Source organism: Chaetura pelagica, unplaced genomic scaffold (genome assembly GCF_000747805.2).
Source record: "Chaetura pelagica isolate M959 unplaced genomic scaffold, ChaPel_1.0 scaffold121, whole genome shotgun sequence".
Classification (NCBI taxonomy): domain Eukaryota; kingdom Metazoa; phylum Chordata; class Aves; order Apodiformes; family Apodidae; genus Chaetura; species Chaetura pelagica.
In genome coordinates this window covers 72,145-82,116 of record NW_009954546.1, presented here as the reverse complement: position 1 = coordinate 82,116, position 9,972 = coordinate 72,145, and the positions used below count along the sequence as shown (strand labels likewise).

Sequence of the window (9,972 nt, the reverse complement as noted above, 5' to 3'; positions counted from 1 at the left end):
CTGAATGGCTGCACAACCTTCAGGTGGATCAGCCACCCCTCCCAGCTTCATGTCATCAGGCAACTTTCTGAGGACACACTCTGTCCCCTCATCCAGGTACCTGATAAAGATTCTGAACAGGACTGGACCCAGCAGTGATCCCGGGGAACACCACTAGTTACAGGTCTCCAGCTGGACTCAGCATGTTGATCAGGATAGTGATGATGATAAAATGCATTGAGAAAGGAAGAGAAAGAAACGTTCCTTTTTCTTTCAGGTCTCCTTTGTGCACCAGAAGCAAGTGAAAATGAAGAGTTGTCCCCATCTTTTGTGTTTGTATTGCAGGAGCAGTCTCAGATCCACATCTTGTTCTGCCATAAACGTGGCCCTCACATCTAAGACCTTCCCCCTGTATTTTATACCTACTAAGCATCCATTACAAAGTAGCAATTAATTAGTCCAGACAATGTTCAAGACAGGCAATTTGTAGTGTTTCCTTGACAGAAGAAAGGGAGAGGTTGTTTCTGATGAAACATACTGCAGGAAGCCAGGGAAGATAACCTCCAACTTCTGATAGTTACTGTGAAGCCTCATGAACATACAGAACAGGTCTACACTGGATAATTAACCCTTTTTTTTTAGGTCAAAACTAGGCTGACACAGTTAGGATTCAAAAAGGTCAGTCCCTGCAGCCAGGCCTGCTGTTGAGGCTGTGTCTCTTTAAGGAGACGTGCTGAGATGATTCCTCTCCTCCTTTGCTTGCAGGGAGTTGGACTCTGCCATGCTGAGGCGGTTGGAGAAGAGGATTTTGGTTGATCTCCCAAGTAAAGAGGCACGGCAGGTGATGATCCAGCACTGGCTGCCCCCTGTGAGCAACAGTGGAGGAGTGGAGCTGAGAACAGATCTGGACTACAGCTTGTTGGGCCAGGTGAGACAGCACTGCAGCAGGGACAGTGCCCACTGGGTGCTTGAGGTCTTTCAGGGTGGGAGCTGTAAGCAAGAGGGACACCTCTTGTCGTGACAGAAGATGTCACACACATGGAGCCACAAAGAGTGGTTGGGGTTGGAAGGCACCTCTGAAGATCATTTAGTCCAACCCCCCCTGCTAGAGCAGGTTCACCTACAGCACATCACACAGGAACACATCCAGGTGGGTTTGGAATTACTCCAGGGAAGAAGACTCCACAACCTCTCTGGGCAGCCTGTCCCAGGCTCTGTTATTCTCACAAGAAAGAAGTTTTTCCTTATGTTTAACTTGAACCTCCTGTGCTCCAGCTTGTGCCCATTATCCCTTGCCTTGTCACTGGACACTGCAGAAAAGAGTCTCACCCCATCCTCCTGACCCCCCCTGTAGATATGTATAAACGTTGAAGAGATCCCCCCTCAGTCTCCTCTGCTCCAGGCTGAACAGCCCCAGCTCTCTCAGCCTTTCCTCATGGGACAGTCTCATCATCTTTGTGGCCCTGAGCTGGACTGTCCAGTAGTTCCTTATTCTTTATGAACTGAGGAGCCCAGAATTGGATGCAGGATTCCAGATGTGACCTCACTAGGGCAAAGCAAAGTGGCAGGAGAACCTCCCTCAACCTGCTGGCCACATTTTTCTTAATGTCCCCCAGGATGCCATTGGCCTTCTTGGCCACAAGGACACATTGCTGGCTCATGGTCAGCCTGTTCTTCATCAGGATCCTGAGGTCCTTTTTCCCAGAGCTGCTTTCCAGCAGGTCCATGGGGCTCTTCCTCCCCAGGTGCAGGACCCTCCACTTCCCCTTGTTGAACCTCATGAGGTGCTTTTCTGCCCAGCTCTCCAGCCTGTCCAGGTCACCCTGGACAGCAGCACAGCCCTTTGGTGTGCCAGCCATCCCTCCCAGTTTGGCATCACCAGCAAACTTGCAAAAGCAGAGGACTAAAGCAGAGGGTTGGGACAGCCCCTCAACAGTGACCTACAGAGCTGGGGGAAGGACCTCAGCCCCATTTGAGGCTGAGCACTTCGTAGGCACCTACCTGGCTCTGGAAGCAGCACAGCTCTGCTCACAAAGTGGTGTGTTCTTATCCTCTCTGTTGGGCCAACTTTTCAGCCTTAAATACAGGGAGACTTCCAGGAACACTGAATTTTATCCCTCTTCTCACCAGGCTGGGAGAACTTCCAATTCATCGGGGTAATGAACAGTTAATTGTGTAGGGAAGGTTTGTCACAGCTGCACTGCTGGAGGAAAAAAGAGCATTTAGACAGTGAGGAGATTCACTAGACACCCAGAATTACCTCGTTTAGCCCTTGTCACATCCTAACATCTTTGAAAACATTTTATGCTTACTCAGTTGGCCCCTTTTTTTCACAGAAATGAGACTGCTCAGGTTCTGTTTCACAAATGTTCATCAGGAAATAAATTCTTTTATTAACAGGAACAGACACAGAAGGGCAGGTTTTATTTGACCTATAGAAAACTGCCCTTCAAAAAGAAAATGCCCAGTTCTTTCCTTGTTCCTACAAGGTACTGTGGGCATTCCAAACAAGAACAAGGAACACACCCTTGGGAGGACAATACACATAAAAATATGTGTGTGTATGTGTATATATACACACACACACATGTATTTTAGGCAGCAGAAGGCTTTAGAAATACTTTATATAAATATGCTTTTAGATGCTGTTCCTGTCTGATTTGTCAGCTGTAAAATGTTACCATTCTGATCCTGTCACAGGAAACAGATGGGTACTCGGGCTCAGACATAAAGCTCGTGTGCAAGGAAGCAGCCATGAGACCAGTCAGGAAAATCTTCGATGCTCTTGAAAACCATCAGCCAGGTACTACAGCTCTGAGCGGGGAATCCAGCCTGGGAAATGTGGATCCACAGCTGGAACTCTAGATTGTATAAAGTTAACCCCAGCAGGTGGAGCTCCGTTACCTGCTTAGGAAAGTTTGAAACCGTGCATTTCTAAAAGATGTTCCTTAGCTACCATTGCTGATAAGCAGACCCTTTTAAAAATTGTGCTCTGTGCACAGATATGTGCTTTTTATTATAAAATCCCAGACTGGTTTGGGTTGGAAGAGACCTTCAAGATCATCCAGTTCCAACCCCCTGCATGGGCAGGGACACCTCCCACCAGCCCAGGCTGCTCCAAGCCCCATCCAACCTGCCCTTCAACACTGCCAGGGATGGGGCAGCCACAGCTTCCCTGGGCAACCTGGGCCAGGCTCTCACCACCCTCACAGCAAAGAATTTCCTCCTCATGTCTCACCTCAATCTCCCCTCTTCCAATATAAAACCATTTCCCCTCATCCCATCCCTCCCTGCCCTTGTCCCAAGCCCCTCCCCAGCTTTCCTGGAGCCCCTTCAGGCACTGGAAGGTGCTCTAAGGTCTCCCTGGAGCCTTCTCTTCTCCAGGCTGAACACCCCAGCTCTCCCAGCCTGGCTCCAGAGCAGAGCTGCTCCAGCCCTCTTGTTTCTGCTCCAGGAAGGGTCTCCCCACAGCGCTGCAGGGCAGCCCTTCCCGCCTCAGCCCTTCTGCACAACCCTGGGGCCTCAGGACCTGGAAAGCAGCTGGAAGGAGGGGGCTGTGCTTTTTTTCAGATCCCTCACTGCCTGGAGAGGTCAAACTTCCCCATGGCCAAACGTGCCAAATAGGGAAACCGTGCTCTTTAAGCACGATCAGTCAGCAGTCTGTCCTCTTCATCCTTCTGCTGGAGTCTCACAGTTCAGAAGGGGAGAGAAAGTGCAGGGCAAGGTCTTCTAAGCTTATTCTGATATTTTTGTATACTAAGCGTTGCAAGGCATGGAGGTAAAAGATTGTGTTTTAGTAAGAATAACAGTGTTTATTCCATTCTCTTCAGGTAACAGCAACTTACCCGTTATCCAACTGGACACGATCACAACAGCTGATTTCCTGGATGTGATCGCTCACACCAAGCCCTCAGCAAAGAACCTGAGCCAGAAGTACACAGCTTGGCAGAGAGAATTTGAGTCAGTTTGAAAAGGAAAAACCCCAGAGAGTGAAAACTTCTTAAGACTTTCCTAAACGGCTTTGACAAGGAGCCAAAGGATTGAATGGTGCTGGGGAAGGAAGTGCTTGTTGCTCCCAGGGAAGAGGAGGCAGTGAGAAAGGTCAGGGTGGGAATCTTCACTTTTGAAAATTTAATAGGGAGGATTTTAAATTATTTTTATTAGCTGCTTTCAGTCACCATTCCAGAAACACTCTTCATGGAAATACTGTAATGGCAGTTGCTACGTGACAAAGACTCCAGCCTTAATTTTATGGATAAAGATGTAAAATTGTTTGCTTCTCAGTCTTTATTCATGACAGTTGCTTCCAGGTTTGTGGAAGAACTGGGGCAGGAAGCTTGTTAAGAGGTCAATAATTAGTGCAGGTCTCCCTTTCTGAAACTCACTAAAGCATCACCATCAGGGAAGCTTTACCAGCAGAGACCTGCACCCTTTTTAATGAAAAGTGACTGTTTTCAGTGAAATTCAAGAGTTTAGAAGTGCCTTGTAATGGTTTGTCATCATTTCCACCCAAGGTGAAAGCCCTGATGTGCCTGGTGTATTTTTTTACAGTTGTTTGGGGATATTTCCAAGGTGGAAAAGGCAAGGAATAGAAGAACTTGGAGACACTGTAGAAAATCAGGAGATTTAGGTTAATGTCACTAGAAACTGGGGTTACCCACTGGGTTTGCAACCAGACATAATATGCAAACAGCCATAAAATGAAAACAGCAAGTTTGTGCAGTGCAGTGAGAAAGATCACCACGTTTGAATGTTTTCTGCTCATCAACATGGCCAGGTAACCAGTCAGGGCTTCCATGCTTCCTTTAATCATAGAATCCCAGAATCCCAGACTGGCTTGGGTTGGAAGAGACCTTCAAGATCATCCAGCTCCACCCCCCCTGCATGGGCAGGGACACCTCCCACCAGCCCAGGCTGCTCCAAGCCCCATCCAACCTGCCCTTCAACACTGCCAGGGATGGGGCAGCCACAGCTTCCCTGGGCAACCTGGGCCAGGCTCTCACCACCCTCACAGCACAGAATTTCCTCCTCATGTCTCACCTCAATCTCCCCTCTTCCAGTTTCCATCTATCCCCCTCATCCCATCCCTCCCTGCCCTTGTTCCAAGCCCCTCCCCAGCTTTCCTGGAGCCCCTTCAGGCACTGGAAGCTGCTCTAAGGTCTCCCTGGAGCCTTCTCTTCTCCAGGCTGAACACCCCAACTCTCCCAGCCTGGCTCCAGAGCAGAGCTGCTCCAGCTCTCTCATCATCTCTGTCATCTCCTCTGGACTCTCTCCATGAGCTCCATGTTCTCCTTATGTTGGGGGCTCCAGAACTGGACACTGTACTCCAGGTGGGGTCTCAGGAGGGCAGAGCAGGGAAGCAGAATCACCTCCCTTGACCTGCTGCTTATAAATCTCTCACCTCCTTCCTGCCCTTCACTCTAAGGACCAAAGCCAGACTCCAAGCAGAAACCAACACAGGTTCAGAACTGTTAACATGAACATCAGATGTATGAATTTATTCAAAACTGTGGAGTACAATTTAGAAGGGCACACAAGTGTTATCTAAAGACAACTTCTGTGCCCAGGGGAGGTTTATTGTTTATTTCCAGTGCCAAGTCTGGTCCATCCACACATTCTGTCAGGGACAAGAGGTTAAATCCGAAGGCAGGTAACCCCCCCACCATGTCAAACTGCAGGTAAGACAATTTTGCATGTGAGCAGAGCTTCCCAGTTATTCATCATGATGCTTTTTTCTTAACAAGAACAAGCATGGTTCCTTACCACAAAGCTGTCTTTTCAATAAGGATAATACTCCAGTAATGTATAATTACAATCTAACAATTTAAGACTCAGGAGAACTGTAAAACAACTGTAAAGGACTTGGATTATTACAGTTCACAAATGGACCAGAAAAGCTATTTACCATCATTACAAAGTTGGTTCATATTGGGGGTTTTAGTGCATATGAAAAGCACTGCCTGCTACAGAATTAAATTTAATTTTACTGCTCTACCAACCAACTGTACAAAAACTGGAATCTGTCCCCATGGCTTGTGGAGGATTTTTCCCATAGCATTAGAAAGAAACAAAAAAAAAAATCCCCAACAATAGTGAAATTTTGCAACTGTAGCATTAATAGGACACCTGCTGAAGTCCCAATTCCAAAAATTCACAGTCTCTAAGGCATCTAATACCAGATTTTTATTTCTGTACCATTCTTTTTAATAACAACATCTAATTAAAACATCTGTAAAACACTGACAGTTTTAATTTTATCTGAGATTTGAAAAACAAAATAACAGGATCTGTTCTAATGAGAGGAAAGATACCAGCAGTAGATATTATTAAACAATGGTGTTGTTTTAATTTAAAAATCACTCCTAAATTTGCATAATCGCTAAATTAGAGCAGAATCCCACTCAGTGAAATCACTACAGGCTGGCTAAGGCTCTGTTAGTCTTCCAGGTTTAGTTACTTGAGTATTTCCAGTAGGGTGGTGGGGTTTTTTTTCAGTTTAGTTTCTTCAGCAGAAGAACATGAGACTTCCCAGGCAGGGCTTTTTATTTCTTGAAAACTGACAATAAGCAGAACTCCTTGCCATGCTCCCATTCAGGAAGTTTCTGTCTCACCTGCTGGTATCCATGATTCCTACTCGCATCCTTGTGCAACTACTGGAGGAAAGGGGCTGGGACTGTGTCCATGCTGATCCTCTGCCCTTTCCCAGCTGGAGTGGAAGAAGCTCCTGGCCTGGGTTCTGATGCAATGCATGCATTGATCCTGTGACCTTGATTTCTGAAGCAAGAGTAAAGGAAATGATGTGAAATGGATGGTTCTTCAAACTGACCTGTTCCCTTTCTCATAGCAGACTCTCTAGGATATGTTCCACTGCCTCTGGGAAATTCCCACAAGTTAAGTAAGGAGCTGGATTGATTTTGCCTTCATCTGCTGGTCGGTATTTACCTGTAACAGATTAACAAACACATACATTTATTAAGTTCCTCTGGGCATTTTTTTCTTTCCCCCTGAAAAATACAGCCTCCTCAGATCAGTAACAAGCAGACACTGTAGGAGGAATGTCCATCTGAGCTTCTCCTGCAACCAACATCTCAAGTCTTTCCCAAACCAACAATGAGCTTCACCAAAGATTCCTCCAGGGGTGACTCTGGCTCAGAACTTTTGTTGCTGGTGCACGGGTTTCTCTCTGCTGTACTGAAACTATTCTCTCATGGAGTACTCAGATATTTGATGACTGTTATGAACACTGTTATCATCTTCCCTCTGCCTTTTATAAGGAAGAGTAGGATTACGGGCTTTCCTTCTGAACATACTGGACTGTGTGGCCTGAGCAGCTGCCACCTCAGAAGGACCTTACTCAGGCCATGGCACCATCAGTAAAATCAGTAATACCTGCCAGTTCCTCGAGGCTGCACTTTGGTCAGAAGCAACATTACTTTTATAATAACCAGTGTAATCACTAGGGAATGTCACTGGAGCTCCTAAAGGATCAGAAGTTACATTGCTATGACTGATTCTGGTAATCTAAGATATCACAACAGTTCTGGTTTTTGGTTAGAGCTTGGGATTTCAGAGGAAAAACATACACACCTTTAAGATCAGTTGCCTTCACAGAATCATAGAATGGTTTGGGTTGGAAGGGACCTTGAAGATCATCTAGTTCCAACCCCCCTGCACGGGCAGGGACACCTCCCACCAGCCCAGGCTGCTCCAAGCCCCATCCAACCTGCCCTTCCAACACTGCCAGGGATGGGGCAGCCACGGCTTCCCTGGGCAACCTGGGCCAGGCTCTCACCACCCTCACACCAAAGAATTTCCTCCTCATGTCTCACCTCAATCTCCCCTCTTCCAGTTTCAATCCATTCCCCCTCATCCCATCCCTCCCTGCCCTTGTCCCAAGTCCCTCCCCAGCTTTCCTGGAGCCCCTTCAGGCACTGGAAGCTGCTCTAAGGTCTCCCTGGAGCCTTCTCTTTTCCAGGCTAAACACCCCAACTTCCTAGCCTGTCTCCAGAGCACAGCTGCTCATCTGTTACTTGATATCACCTGTCAGGCTGTGGGTTGTGCTCTACCCCTGTTGTTGAGACATTAAATGTAATGGCCCGTCATAACTTAAGCACAATCTACCGCTTAACAGGCTGCCACCCTGCAGCTAAGGAAATTCACCCCAAAATGCATGGGGTGATGGACTGAGGGTGTCCCAGCAGCCCTAATAAGCCTCAGAAATGGCAGGTCCTGTACCCCTGTACTCAGCCTTGGTGAAGAGACACCTGCAATCCTGGGGTCAGGTCTGGGCCCCTCAGGACAAGAAGGAGATGGAGGGGCTGGAGCGTGTCCAGAGAAGGGCAAGGGAGCTGGGGCAGGGTCTGGAGCACAAGGGTGAGGAGGAGCAGCTGAGGGAGCTGGGGGTGTCCAGGCTGGAGCAAAGGAGGCAGAGGGGAGACCTTCTGGCTCTGCAGCTGCCTGAGAGGAGGTTGGAGCCAGGGGGGTCGGGCTCTGCTCCCCAGGAACAAGGGATGGGACAAGACGAGATGGGCTGCAGTGGTGCCAGGGGAGGCTGAGATGGGAGGTTGGGCAGCATTTCTTGCTGGCCAGGGTTGTCAGGCCCTGGCCCAGGCTGCCCAGGGCAGGGCTGGAGGCCCCATCCCTGGAGGGGTTTCCAAGCCGTGTAGATGTGCTGAGGGACATGGGGCAGGGGTGGCCTGGGCAGGGCTGGGGGAGTGGTTGGGCCGGGTGATCTGAGAGGCCTTTTCCAACCAAGGTAATTCTGTGAAGTAACAGCTCCATGGAGTACTCACCAGTCCTTACCAAAATCCCACGCATGCCTGCATTCTGGGCACCACCAACATCATCCCTGCAGTCCTGGGAGAGAAGAGGAGATCAGCAGGTTGGGTGAGCACAAATGCAACTCGTTAAAAAGTCTTGCAGGACATTCTCTCCTTTGCACACCACTAACCAGCCACTTACAGAATCAATTCCTGTAGCTGCCTAACAGCCAAACTGTCATATTTACCAGGTGCTTTCTGCTGGATCAAATAGTAACTAAAGTAAGAGAACTAATCCCACAGATGACACATAGCAACCTGCAAGTTCTGATGGTTCAAGTTTCACCCCTTGTTTAATCCCAGGGCTTTCAGACCGATCAGTCCATGGCATTTGGGAGGCACCACACAATGTTACCAGGCAGGTGAGGAGGTTTTGGATCCCCACGTACATCACCAATCATGACAGCCTCTTCTGGGGTACAGTCCATCCCCCGTAAAGCTTCTAGGAAGAAGGTCTTCTCTGGCTTCCCCACCACCATTGCTTTGGTGTCCGTGGCATATTCCAGCCCAGTTACAAAAGGTCCAGGTCCCAGGGCCAAGCCATCTTTTTTCTTGAAATATCTGGCTTTATGTATAGCTATAAGTGGAGCACCATCCAAAATCAACCTAAGGAAACAATGAAGAAGAAAGTATAAAAATGGTATTAAAAAGCCCTGATATCCTCTGGAGCCAGGCTGGGGGAGTTGGGGTGTTCAGCCTGGAGAAGAGAAGGCTCCAGGGAGACCTTAGAGCACCTTCCAGTGCCTGAAGGGGCTCCAGGAAAGCTGGGGAGGGACTTGGGACAAGGGCAGGGAGGGATGGGATGAGGGGAATGGATTAAAACTGGAGGAGGGGAGATTTGAGGTCAGACATTAGGAGGAAATTATTCACTGTGAGGGTGGTGAGACACTGTGACAAGTTGCCCAGGGAAGCTGTGATTTCCCTATCCCTGGAGCAGCTGAGGGAGCTGGGGGTGTCCAGCCTGGAGCAAAGGAGGTTGAGGGGAGACCTTCTGGCTCTGCAGCTGCCTGAGAGGAGGTTGGAGCCAGGGGGGTCAGGCTCTGCTCCCAAGTGACTATCAACAGGATGAGAGAAAATGGCCTCAGGTTGCACAAGGGGAGGTTTAGATTGGATATTAGGAAGAATTTCTTACTGAAAGAGTGGTCAGGCACTGGCACAGGCTGGCCCTGGGAGG

General features: G+C 48.5%; 2 protein-coding genes across 3 annotated transcripts in view; one reads left to right on the top strand and one right to left on the bottom strand.

Moving 5' to 3' along the window:
- KATNAL2 (katanin p60 subunit A-like 2) overlaps positions 1 to 3,949 on the top strand; it is a 26,262-nt gene extending 22,313 nt beyond the window's left edge. For both annotated transcript variants that reach the window (XM_010005020.1, XM_010005019.1), the window contains exons 13-15: positions 745 to 907; positions 2,680 to 2,782; positions 3,810 to 3,949. In XM_010005020.1, coding sequence (XP_010003322.1) covers positions 745 to 907; positions 2,680 to 2,782; positions 3,810 to 3,949 — 406 coding nt within the window. The remainder of the gene's footprint in view (positions 1 to 744; positions 908 to 2,679; positions 2,783 to 3,809) is intronic.
- A 2,806-nt stretch (positions 3,950 to 6,755) lies between these two features.
- The window catches only part of HDHD2 (haloacid dehalogenase-like hydrolase domain containing 2), an 11,680-nt gene continuing 8,463 nt past the window's right edge, over positions 6,756 to 9,972 (bottom strand). Inside the window, exons 4-6 of the mRNA XM_010005018.1 lie at positions 9,188 to 9,404; positions 8,772 to 8,835; positions 6,756 to 6,921 (exon numbers count right to left, since the gene is read on the bottom strand). Of these exons, the coding sequence (XP_010003320.1) occupies positions 6,818 to 6,921; positions 8,772 to 8,835; positions 9,188 to 9,404 (385 nt within the window). The 3' untranslated portion in view covers positions 6,756 to 6,817. The remainder of the gene's footprint in view (positions 6,922 to 8,771; positions 8,836 to 9,187; positions 9,405 to 9,972) is intronic.